This window comes from Pinus tabuliformis, chromosome 5_2 (assembly GCF_031772625.1).
Source record: "Pinus tabuliformis cultivar Carrire ecotype Pingquan chromosome 5_2, CPIR1, whole genome shotgun sequence".
NCBI classification, from domain to species: domain Eukaryota; kingdom Viridiplantae; phylum Streptophyta; class Pinopsida; order Pinales; family Pinaceae; genus Pinus; species Pinus tabuliformis.
Window position 1 is genome coordinate 132,578,794 of NC_142306.1, and position 12,254 is coordinate 132,591,047.

At 33.0% G+C, this 12,254-nt stretch overlaps 1 protein-coding gene and 1 pseudogene across 2 annotated transcripts; one reads left to right on the forward strand and one right to left on the reverse strand.

The window, feature by feature from the left end:
- Nucleotides 1–1,235: 1,235 nt before the first annotated feature.
- LOC149157868 (protein PLANT CADMIUM RESISTANCE 2-like) lies at nucleotides 1,236–2,726 on the reverse strand. Its single transcript, XM_089436037.1, has 4 exons — nucleotides 2,392–2,726; nucleotides 2,082–2,153; nucleotides 1,691–1,903; nucleotides 1,236–1,590 (listed from the first exon to the last, which is right to left on the reverse strand). The coding sequence occupies exons 1-4, from the start codon at nucleotides 2,723–2,725 to the stop codon at nucleotides 1,499–1,501; spliced, it is 711 nt and encodes a 236-aa protein (XP_089292163.1). The 5' UTR covers nucleotide 2,726; the 3' UTR covers nucleotides 1,236–1,498.
- A 2,828-nt stretch (nucleotides 2,727–5,554) lies between these two features.
- Nucleotides 5,555–9,846, forward strand: LOC149157869 (putative protein phosphatase 2C 14; annotated as a pseudogene). Its single transcript, XR_016261222.1, has 7 exons — nucleotides 5,555–5,773; nucleotides 6,236–6,303; nucleotides 6,385–6,433; nucleotides 7,102–7,275; nucleotides 7,581–7,751; nucleotides 7,841–8,020; nucleotides 9,061–9,846. The product of XR_016261222.1 is annotated as a putative protein phosphatase 2C 14 (transcript).
- Nucleotides 9,847–12,254: the final 2,408 nt, after the last annotated feature.

A 12,254-nucleotide genomic window follows, 5' to 3' on the forward strand; every position in this document is an offset into this window, starting at 1 on the left:
CTAGTTTAAATAACAAAAATCAAGATTTGACCTCATTTTTTTTCCACCAAAACACCAAAAAATCTAATAAATTACACTAAAAACAATTCCATATAATTTTTATTAAACTAATTTGATAAAAACTATTTTTGTTTAAAGTAATTATTCATAATAAATACATAATATAAAATGTATATGATACTTTCCTCTAATAAATGGAGGCATATGGAAAACAATATTTTTTTAAAATTACTATTCATAATGAATACATAGTATAAAGTGCATATGCCATTTCCCTCTCATAAACGGGTGCATATGAAAAAGTTTGAGCCTAACTTAACTTTATTGTATTCAAATTCAAATTTTAACATAAAATTATATATTTATGAATAAAAGAAAATTACATATTTAAACTCAATTTAATTTTTTAATTATGTTGTATATTTAATAAAATAAAATAAAATAGAATTTTTAATTTTTATATTATTTGTTTTTTAAAGATTGATTTTTTTACAATTTTGTATTTAAAATAAGGTATATTATAATTTATAAACAAAATGATTTTTTTGAGTATTTTTTTTTATCAATTTTAACTAACCAAAATTTAATAGAAATTTTCATAAATTTGAGTTTAAGTTGTTTAATCTATACATTTGAGTGTTTAAGAGGATTTTTTTAGGTAATTTGTACAATTCCAATGTCCAAGAGGCTTTTTAAAATGTTGAATCAATTACGTATTCAAAAATGTATTTTAAACAACAAAAAAATTACAATCTTACTTGAGATTGTATCACCCTATTATGATGAAAAAATCATTTTGTTTATAAACTAGACTATTCCCTAAACTAATATAACATTCAACAATAAACTATTCAAAATTCATAACCCAATAAATGTTTGTTCTTTTCCAAAAACATATATGTATCTCTCCGCAATAAACCCAATAAATATTACTCTTTACCGGAAAGCAAAAGTAAGATTGCAATAAACTATTGAGAGATCTTTAAACCTTTATATATATATATATATATTTTCTTTTCTAGCCAGCAAAAAGAAAGCAAAAAGAAATCCGCTGGAAACCATTTCAACGAAATAACTCATGATATCACTAACAAAAATTTATATCAAAATAAAGAAAATAATAATCAATATCAAAATAAAGAAAATAATAATCATGGGACTCGACCACCTTAAAAAAACTAATTAATCTTGTAACCATTACAACAAAATACATAAAACTACCACAACTCATGATATCACTAACAAAGATTTATATCAAAATAAAGAAAATAATAATCATTGGACTCAACGACGTTAAAAAAAGTAATTAATCCTTAGCCCTTCTAAATGGTATAAAATATCTCCGCAAAATCCCATTTATTCGAAATATTAAAGCAGGTAAGGCAGATATTAGTAACTTAATTATATAATTTCACATACATAATAAGCACCACATCCCGCTGGATAGATGGGATATTATCATTTACTTCTTGTAGTTTGACCGATCAGATATCATCAACTATTTGTCCATAGCTTGACTCAGAGGAGGCGCTGTGGAAATCCTTGCCTGGGATACTGATTGATTCTGCTTTTCCAGATTTCCCGCCCACCCTGCGTGTCCAGATCCATATTTACAACATAAGAAACAATAAAACCAAGTCCCATCTACAGTTATCCCATGAACTATGGAAATAAATAGAAGATGACGTACCGAGAGAGGGATCAAAGCCTCTGCTTTTGAGTTCTCTGTATTCCTGGCACAGAGCACAGGACTCGCAACAAAAGTGAACAAGGCAGTCTCCACAAGGCTTCTCTTCCAAATTGAATTTGGAGCGGAGTCTCTTTCTGTAAAAACACGAATAACAGCAGGCGCAGCCCGTAAAATGGAGTAACAAAGCGTACAGAGTTCCACTAACACAGCAAGCTGCAATGGAAGAAGATAATATGAAAATATGGAGGAGAAGAAAAATAGCCCAACTGCTATTTTTTAGTGTTAACAAAATCATGAATGGGATGATAACACATTCTTCCCACTCTAAATGAAGATTCATCTTCAAAATAATATCAATTTAAATTAATAGCAGAAGAAATGAATTACTTACATGTAGAACCACTATCAACTATCTCGGCAATCTGCCCGAATGTTATGCAGGGACACCAACATGTGAGACAACCTACAATAATTATCCAGTTAATAATTATGGGGGTTATATTATTAAATATATATATATTTTTAATAGAAGAAATTGTGTTTGGAGTAATTAATCGCATACATAATTTTGTTAAAGATTGAATCATATACCAAACTTTCGTACTTAACTATTAAACCATATATACTAAATACTTACTATTCAATAAATCATAAAACAACTCCACAAAATTGAGTGTGGCGAGAAATGAAAATATACGTACAACTGCTACAATCATCACCGCAGCCACAGAGTCCAGCGGTCCATGCGGAGGGATGTCCCAGCCGCTGCTGCTGCTGCTGAGGAATTTGAGGCATTTGAGGGTAATTATTAGTATTATTGTACGCATCGTAAGCCGGAACACCAACAGCTGCTGCGGGTTGCGGGTACCCATGAATTGGGTGGGAAGGATTCTGATAATTATGAGATCCACCTGCATGCTTAGGCTGTCCATCAACGGAGGGATACATTCTTCCCTTCTTTTCTGAATTGAGTTGAATTGAGTTGAGTTGCAGGGAAAAGTTACTCAACGCTAAACTACTCTTCTTCTGCCCCATATCGCTTATGCCTCAGGGTTTTTAAATAATGGCATTCCGTGTTCGATACGAGGAAGGAGAGAAATTATTTGACTGAGGTTCAATTATTGGCTCACTGACGTTGAAGTTTCACGCGGAGGAGGGCGCTCAATTTGACTGAAATTAGGGAAGTAAACTGACGTTGAAGTTTCACGCGGAGGAGGGCTCTCAATTTGACTGAAATTAGGGAAGTAAACTGACGTTGAAGTTTCACGCGGAGGAGGGCGCTCAATTTGACTGAAATTAGGGAAGTAAGCCGGGGGTCGACTTTTGCGGAAAATATTGTCCGTCACCGTCTGGTTCGCTCATTAAATACGGATTTAAAAAAAAATTCCTTTCAAGTCAAACTTCTTTGTTAAAGATAATAAAAAGAAATTACCTTGCACGTCAACATTATTCTTCTTCTTTTTTAAGATAATCTAAATGTTATGTTTCGTTGAAGTAATTGAAACTGTTGAAATCATTTAAACTTTTTTGCTTTGCAACTCCATATTCTTACATTCTTTGTTAAGATAATCTAAATGTCGTCTCTTTTTTCCCTTCAAATAATTGAAACTAGCATTAGAGTTGCAACGACTAAACGGTGACGAAATGAGCGTTAAAGTCCAACCATTTAGATTATTTTACGAATTCTTTTAAAAAATTTATGGTTTAAACTATGTTTTCAAACTTATAAATAAATTTAACATTTTTAAATTCATGAAACATTTAAATTTATAAATTTCATAATTCAGATTTATTATTCCAAATTTTCCCACAAAATCTACCAAAATATATAATTAAAAAACAAAAATAATAACAATATTTAAATTACTTAAATCTAAATATTTTTAATAAAAATAATTAACATAAAAATAAAAATCGTAAATATAAATAAAATTAAAATTACAAACATTTAACAAATGCTTTATATTTGAAATTTCTACCTTACCTTAAAAGAAGCCTCATTGAGTGGCTCTAAGGAAACCATATAGCCAATGTACGACAAATATAATAATAACGGTTGAACATCTTTGGCCAGGATATATTGGTTGACCCCATTAATGGGTCAATGGCCCACGATATATTGGTTGATCCCGGGCCCAGGCTTTCATCATAACAAGATCACATAGTTACCTCAGTGGGGTAAGTCTCATGATAAGGCATGGAAATTTAATCTCCCCTTTCCTCTTTGATTTTTAGTTATTGATTTCAATTTTGTAAATTTTTATTGTAGTTATATTCATACCATATAAATAATTATCTTCATATAACTATAATTATCATTGATCATCATACTTTAAAGTAACTTCTATATATAATTTATTTTAAAAATATCCTATAAATAATAATATATAAACTTTCACCATCAACTATATAATCAATTATAATATACTCTTCCATACCATTTATTAAATAAAAATACTATATTAAAAAATTGATAGTAAACATATTATTGACTTCTGACCCAATTTTTGTACCATCAATAAATAAATAAATAAATAAATACTTCTTCTGGATTTCAATTACGTGTACTCTATGTGAACCTACTACGATGTTTATGTTTGGTAGATTGTCCCATCCCTTCTGTAAATGAAAAAGAAATTAATGGCATCAAACCGACCAAACCTGCTCCTTCACGGAAACATCGATTCCGATCAGTTTCCACAAAAAACCAAACTCACCAAATCTATGAGCTTGGAATACTATCAATATAAAATGGAAATGAGGTTTTTCTTAGGTTTAAGTTGATTTAGGTTGGAGTCACTCTAAATTCAAAATTGATTCGTTTAATTATGAGTATTGTTATCATGATTGTGTAAGAATTTGTACAACTTTTTTATAAAATCATCTCTATACTTAACGATTCCGATCGGTTTCCACGAAAAAGCTAACTCTATGACTTTATAATACTTTTCGTACAGAATAAAGGTGACGTTTTTTTTTAAGGTTTAAGTTGATTTAGGTGGAGTCTTTTAAAACGAGGTTTGTTTTTAGGTCCAAGTAAACCTGGGTTGTAGTCACTAATGCAAATTCAAAATCGATTCGTTGAATTATGAGCGTAATTATAATTTATTTTATAAAATGGTTTTTATTTTTGATAATTGATTTCTATTTTCAATAGGTTATTCTAAAATTTATATTTAAAATTTAATAAATAATTTTATACAAATTATTCATAAATAGTAAAATAAAAATTAAATAAAAAATTAATAATAATCATAATAATAAATATTAAATTGAGATAAATTTAAATAAAAGAGGGATATATTAATCACAAGATTAGTTTAAGTTAAAAATATTTATTACTATCTAAAAGTCACACTCAAAGGTGTAAAGGTGTTCTGCATGTCTCAAATGTGTGAAGGTGTTCTGCGTGTTAAAGAATATAAAAGTTATTGACATTTTTGTGGGAGATAAAAAAATGGGGCATAGGTCCTTGCCTATTGAGACTTTTCATTGAATTTGATAGAGTAGGTTGATTAATTAAGCTGATAGGCCTTCCTTGGAAAGGGACTTTCGTCGTCCCTTTGTCCCTCATGCTGACACGTCGCGTCACTCTATCCTGGAGTTCTGCAATCTCTCGTGCTGACAGGCGTCCACACATTTAGCGGGAAATTCTGCAATTTCTGTTCATTGCGTCCATATTCGGCGGGCATCTGTCGTGCTTTCTGTTGCAACCCTCGCAGCACGCTTCAATGCGTCTTCGTTTGCTTTCAATCCTTTGCTCTGCGGCATGCCTCTCAACACCACTTGCCAACATCGTCATTATGAGCATCACCATCATCAGCATGGAAAGCGAGCTATACTGTTAATCGCCATAACTGTGGCATGCGGGGCACTGTTTCTTGTCAGCGCCACAGCCTGCCTGGTGATTTGTCTTGTGAAAATGGAGCGCAAGAATCTGTAATATATACTTGTGACCGCTTCGGCTCAAGGGTTTCACCTCCCGAGCTTTTGACTCTGGGGTTTCATTTGGCTGTCTTTGGCTTGCAATTCCACTGCCCACCATCTTTGCAGCCCAGTTGTACCCTTTGCAGATACATGCAGGTTGTATGCCATGAAAAATATATACAGGTGCATGTGAATCTCCATAGGTACAGACACATGTCCGGACTACCGCTCCAGGGTTTCGTTTGCAATTCTATCTACTCGTGAGCGCTTCGGCTGAAGGGTTTCACCTACCGAGATTTCGACTCTGGGGTTTAATCTAGCGGACCTTGGCATGCAATTCTCCCAGCCATCATCTTTGTAGCCGAGTTCTGCCCTACACAGGTAAATCTAGACTTTAAACGGTTGTTTTTTAAGCTTTCTATTTCATTTGCCCCAGGGTTTCATTTTCCTCCATAGCTTCAATAGATTTCAGTTATAGCATTTACATAGCTTGAATAGTTAGGAAGGGCTTTGCCTTGTCATCAGTCAAATTCATCGTTTACAAATTGGGGAAGTAAAGATTGCCAAAAGAGAAATGTGCAAGTCTAAGAAATATTGGATATTTTTTGGTATTTGCAGTGCGTGATAGAGAAGGAGAATAATTTCAAACAACCTGGAGAGCGATATCGTTCATTTGCACCACAACGGTAGGTTGGCTTGATTTCTACTAGTCAATTCATTGTTTTTGTTATATGGATAGAAATTACAGTGATGATTTTAAATTGCAGGCAAGAGCGTTTTGTGAAGCGATGGGTGGCAGCTTTGTCAGATCCTAGGGTCACCCATTAAATCTGCAGTATTTGGATATCTTACTGGTCACAGGTTTGCCATTCAGACTCTTTATATTTCGTTTGAGCTACTATGATTGTGATCCTTTTTATACATCCGTTGGAATAACCTATTATTGATATTAATTATTAATCACATGGATTGGTGCAGTGTGACAAATCATTGGGTCAGAAGATAGCAGCTCGCCTTAAAATGAAAGCAAATATGTAAGAAGTTCGAACTACAGCATGCAATGTGGGATACGGCATTTTATAATAGGATGCTGCTGCTTGTTAATCTTTCTACATATATGAAGGGCAGGAGAAAGAGGAATTCTCTCTGTGAAGATAAAACTGCTTTTACTTTAATACATAGTGCTAGTGGTTCATGAAATTGAAATTACAGCTGATGATTTATTAGTGATTGGACATCTGTTAGGTCCAGGGGATAGATACCTACTTATGAACTTTGACAGGTCTATTGTCATGATGTATTGGTATCATATATGGTCAAATTGAATAAATTCTGTTGAGAAATGTTTATGAAATAATATTTAGATAGATAGAACCACATTTGCAGGTCGACCATTCACAATCAAAGATATTTCAGATTGGCTTTTAACTGTTTTGAGACGAACCTAAATGGTTTCTATTTTGGGGTACTGTTGGGTTTTTCAGGCTTTCTTTGGTGTGTATGACGGACACGGAGGTCGTAGAGCTGCTGATTTTGTTGCTGAGAAACTTGGACAACAGATTGTGGATTTGATGCTCAAGTCAGAAAAAGAAGATTGTGAGAAAGAGCAGGCAGTTAAAGCTGGGTACTTGGAAACAGATAAAGAATTTTTGGAGCAGGTAAAGTCATAGAGGTTGCAATATTTGAGTGTAGTATGGGTTCTTGTTTAAAGCTTATTTGATTGGTGGACAATTTGGTATTCTAACCATTTGATGCATTAAATATGCTGACATTTTTTTTTAATGATTCTTTATGTTTATTTCATCGCTTGACAAGTTGGGCAAGGAAATTTCTTAGGCCTAAATAGGAAAAACTTATTTTTTAGGATTGAATCTCGTTGACTTAACAAAATCCTCAGGCTTGCAATTTTGGAAGCCATGAGTTTCTTGTTATGAATTGAATCTGACTGAGTTATTTGACACAGGGTGTAAGCAGTGGGGCTTGTTGTGTGACTGCCTTGATAAAAAATGGTTGCTTAGTTGTGGCCAATGCGGGTGACTGCCGGGCAGTTCTCAGCAGGAATGGTAACGCTGAATCAATTACCTGTGATCATAGACCTGGAAGGCAGGAAGAGAGGGAGAGGATTGAAAATCTGGTTATGACTCAACCAAATGCTAGACGCATCATTAATCTATTCGTCCATTCTTTAACGGGTTTACTAATATACTTTTGGGGCTGTGGCAGGGTGGTTACGTGGATATTCACGGGGGAGCTTCGCGAGTACAGGGAACCTTAGCTGTGTCGAGAAGTATAGGAGATATACACTTGAAACGGTGGATATCAGCAGAACCGGAGATTAGAAAGCTGCCCATTACATCTGACTCTGAATTTTTAATAATGGCATCTGATGGACTTTGGGAGAAGGTATGCTTAAGTTTTTCAAATTGCTTTCACACTTATGTTTCAATTTCAAGGCACATGAAAGCTTGTTAATCCGGCCTCAAAGTTTGCACTCTTATGAATTTTCTATGAAGAAACAAAATTGTCAAACACTGCAAGTGGATTTTTAAGAACAGACTCTCTGTAATTTTGATTTTGCATACATTCAAAAGGGACCAATTTAGAAATAGGAGCTCATGGAGCTTTTTCAAAACTGGCACTTGGAGGGAACGTGGTTTCCCAACTTCCTAGTAAGCATGGATTCCTTTGAACAGAGTTGCGCCACCAAAAAACCAAAAAAATTGTATCAGAACTGACACATTTCTCCATTAATTCTGTGTGAATTTTAGCTGAATTTTGTTCTTCGTAGGCAGGGCACTTTAGTAATGCACATTATTCATCTAAATCTTGATGGGAACATGGGTTCCCAGTAACATGAGCTACCTTTGAAACCCTGAGTCTTCACCAGCTCAAAACCAAAACAAAGTTGTGTCAGAACTGACACGTTTCTCCATTAATTGTCTATGAACTCTAGCTGCCTTTTGTACTTCTTAGGCAGGGCACCTAGTATTGCACATTCTCCATCTAAGATCTTGATGGGAACATGCGTTCCCAGTAAGCACGAAGCTACCTTTGAACCCTGAGTTTCACCAGCTCAAACCAACAAATTTGTTAGAACTGACACATTTCTCCATTAATTCTGTATATTTGCATAATCAGGGCACTGTAGGAAAGTATCCTGCCTGTTTCCGTGCTTTCTCTTTTAGTAATGTTTGTTCATCATCTAAGCTCATGGATTGTGTTTACACGTTAATTTTATCTTCACATACTCGCAATATGGAGTCCCTTGTATCTTCTTCCCCTGAATTCTGTAGTGGACTTGAGCACTTCACAAAAAATTATTTTTTTTCCTCTGAATTCTGTACTTTCATAAACAGTGAACTTTTTAAATGTATTTCTTCATCTAAATTGTAAGCATGACTGTTTCAATCAGCTGATTCTGTTTCCCCTAATACTTCTATCAGGTCACTAATCAGGAGGCAGTAGACATTGTCAGGACTGTTTGCACAGAAAAAAAGCAAAGAGCTATTAGTCCTCCTGAACATTTCGAAGGAGGAGAAGCATGGAATGAAGATGCTAGCCCACCACCTAAGGCAAGGAAAATTTCTTTGGGAGACGTACCTAAGGTCATGAAAGTCAGGAGTCTATGAGATGGCAACTTTAACACTATGGGATGCTATGACAAATATTTCAAAGAGAATACAAAAAGCCCCGGGTTGCAGTACATGCCTTTGCGGCGTCCCATGGCAGCATGCAAAGAGCTTGTGGAGCTTTCTGCAGCTAGAGGCACACGAGATGACATTAGTGTAATGATTGTTGACCTCAGGCATTTCTGCCCAAGTGGCTGATGTAAGAGGAGCCCAAATGTTCGCTTAATGCACCATTTTCAACACCATCTTGCACATACCCCATGTCAAAGACCCTCTGCTAAGCTGATCATGGTTGGAATTTCAAAACAAAACCATTTGTCAAATTTGACGGTTCTCACACAACCCCACCTATCTTCACATTTTCAACAAAAGATTTGGAAGATTTTGCAAATTTTTTAACTATATTGGCCCTCAATTCCATCCCTGAAGCTGATTCACTAGTCATATTGTTATTACAAATCCAACAGGTTGGACTGGTTCAAAGTCAGGCGGTAAGAGGAAAAAGAAATTGAGAATAACAGGAAAAAATAAGAAACAAAGGGACCAGTGTTGGCACATTTGATGTATGATAATAAAATTCCCATTCTTAGATTTGTGTAATTCGTTGGATGTTTTTAATAGGTTGTCATGGTTGGATACACCATGAGTTGAGTTTTGTATATAGGAGAGCTAATTCAATTGACTGTTTTGTTCTAACAAGAAGTTATAAATATATCTAACACTGAAGCACTGAAGCATTGGTGGGTGATCCTCATCACGATTAGAACGAAGCCGAGATGTCAGTATAGAGCTCCTTGAAGGTGAAAGACCATGGTTGGCACTGCTCAAGCCCAGATTCTCCTGAACTTGCTGCCTGAGACAGGCTTGGAGAAACTGTAACATTGCTCAATGGAGATATCATCACTGGTGACCCTGCATGCATCTCTTTTCCTGATTCCACTTCACTTTTCTTGATTCCACTTCACTGCAGTGAAGGGGATCTGCAGGAACCCAATACAGGGGAGTTGACAATGGCAGCCATACAAAATGCAATGAGGGACTAATAAACACTGCAAAAGTACAATGAGGCTAAGGCCTTACACAACTGTTCATTTGCACTATGATAAAAAAACTGTAGTTTGTGAACATGTCAGAGACAATACTCTGTGCATAACATTGGAAATATCAGGTACTGCTCTGTAGATGGGACAAAGCGACTGGTGTAACGAGTCACCCACCCGTTAAGCGTTAATTTAGCATACAATATTGATGGGTGCATGAGACCCTTTATAAGTAATATAGCCGTTTGTGAAACGGTCCAATAACTCACTAATTTTCTGCATTTGACTTTTACCAATAATTGGGAGGGTGCTAAAGCCTATGGACTATATTAATATTTGAAGTAGTGTTTGATATTTTGTTGGTAAAAGTCATTAAAATGTTAATTTTATTATAATTAGTTTAGATTTTTTCTATATTAATATTTGAAGCAGTGTCTGATATTTTATTGGTAAAAATGATTAAAAGGTTAAGTTTATTATAATTACGTTAGATTTATTTTAATTTGAGATTTATTAATCGCTGGGAGGGATCAAATTTCAGAGTAAATTTTTTTTGAGTGTAAAATTTGAAGAAAAATTTGTATATAGAGATCTGATCCTTTTCAGTATTTGAGAGATCCAGAATTATTAAATTCATTTTAAATTAAAAATAATAAATATATTAATTTATATTCATAAATTTATTAATTTGTAATTATAAAAGTAATAAGTATTTATATGTTAAATATTGTTATAATTTTATTTAATTAATAAAAACTATAATTTTTTAAATATTTTAATAAATAAATAAATTTTCATAAAACTTTAACCTATAAAACTTAAAAAGTAAAACCCTTTCAAAATTTGTTCTGTCATTTTATTTGTTTAATCATTTTATTAATATATGAGAGAAAAAATTTAGTCGTCTACTTGGAATATTCTTATCAAATTTACGTCGTGAAAGAATGTTTGTTTGTTATAAACTTAACTTAGATCCACTATTATAGTATTATTTACTATAGAGAAATTTTTCTATATTAATATTTGAAGCAGTGTCTGATATTTTATTGGTAAAAATGATTAAAAGGTTAAGTAGATTTATTTTAATTTGAGATTTATTAATCGTTGGGAGGGATCAAATTTCAGCGTAATTTTTTTTTGAGTGTAAAATTTGAAGAAAAATTTGTATATAGAGATCTGATCCTTTTTCAGTGTTTGAGAGATCCAGAATTATTAAATTCATTTTAAATTTAAAATAATAAATATATTAATTTATATTCATAAATTTATTAATTTGTAATTATAAAAGTAATAAGTATTTATATGTTAAATATTGTTATAATTTTATTTAATTAATAAAAATATATTTTTTTAAATATTTTAATAAATAAATAAATTTTCATAAAACTTTAACCTATAAAACTTAAAAAGTAAAACTCTTTCAAAATTTGTTCTGTCATTTTATTTGTTTAATCATTTTATTAATATATGAGAGAAAAAATTTAGTCGTCTACTTGGAATATTCTTATCAAATTTAGGTCGTGAAAGAATGTTTGTTTGTTATAAACTTAACTTAGATCCACTAATATTTACTATAGAGAAATTCAACAACTCTAATTTAATAATCCTATCGGCCTCTCTTTGTACCTTTTGGGACAATTGCTAGTAAATATTAAATTGAGATAAATTTAAATAAAAGAAGGATATATTAATCACAAGCTTAGTTTAAGTTAAAAATATTTATTACTATCTAAAAGTCACACTCAAAAGTGGGAAGGTGTTTTGCATGTCTGAAACGTGTGAAGGGCTCAAAGATGTGTCTCAAAGATGTGAAGGTCTCAAAGATGTGGAGGTGTTATGCATGTCTCAAAGTGTGAATGTTTTTTGCATCTTAAAGAATATAAAAGTTATTGACATTTTTGTGTGAGATAAAAAAATGGGGCATAGTTCCTTGTCTATTGAGACTTTTCATTGCATTTGATAAAGTAA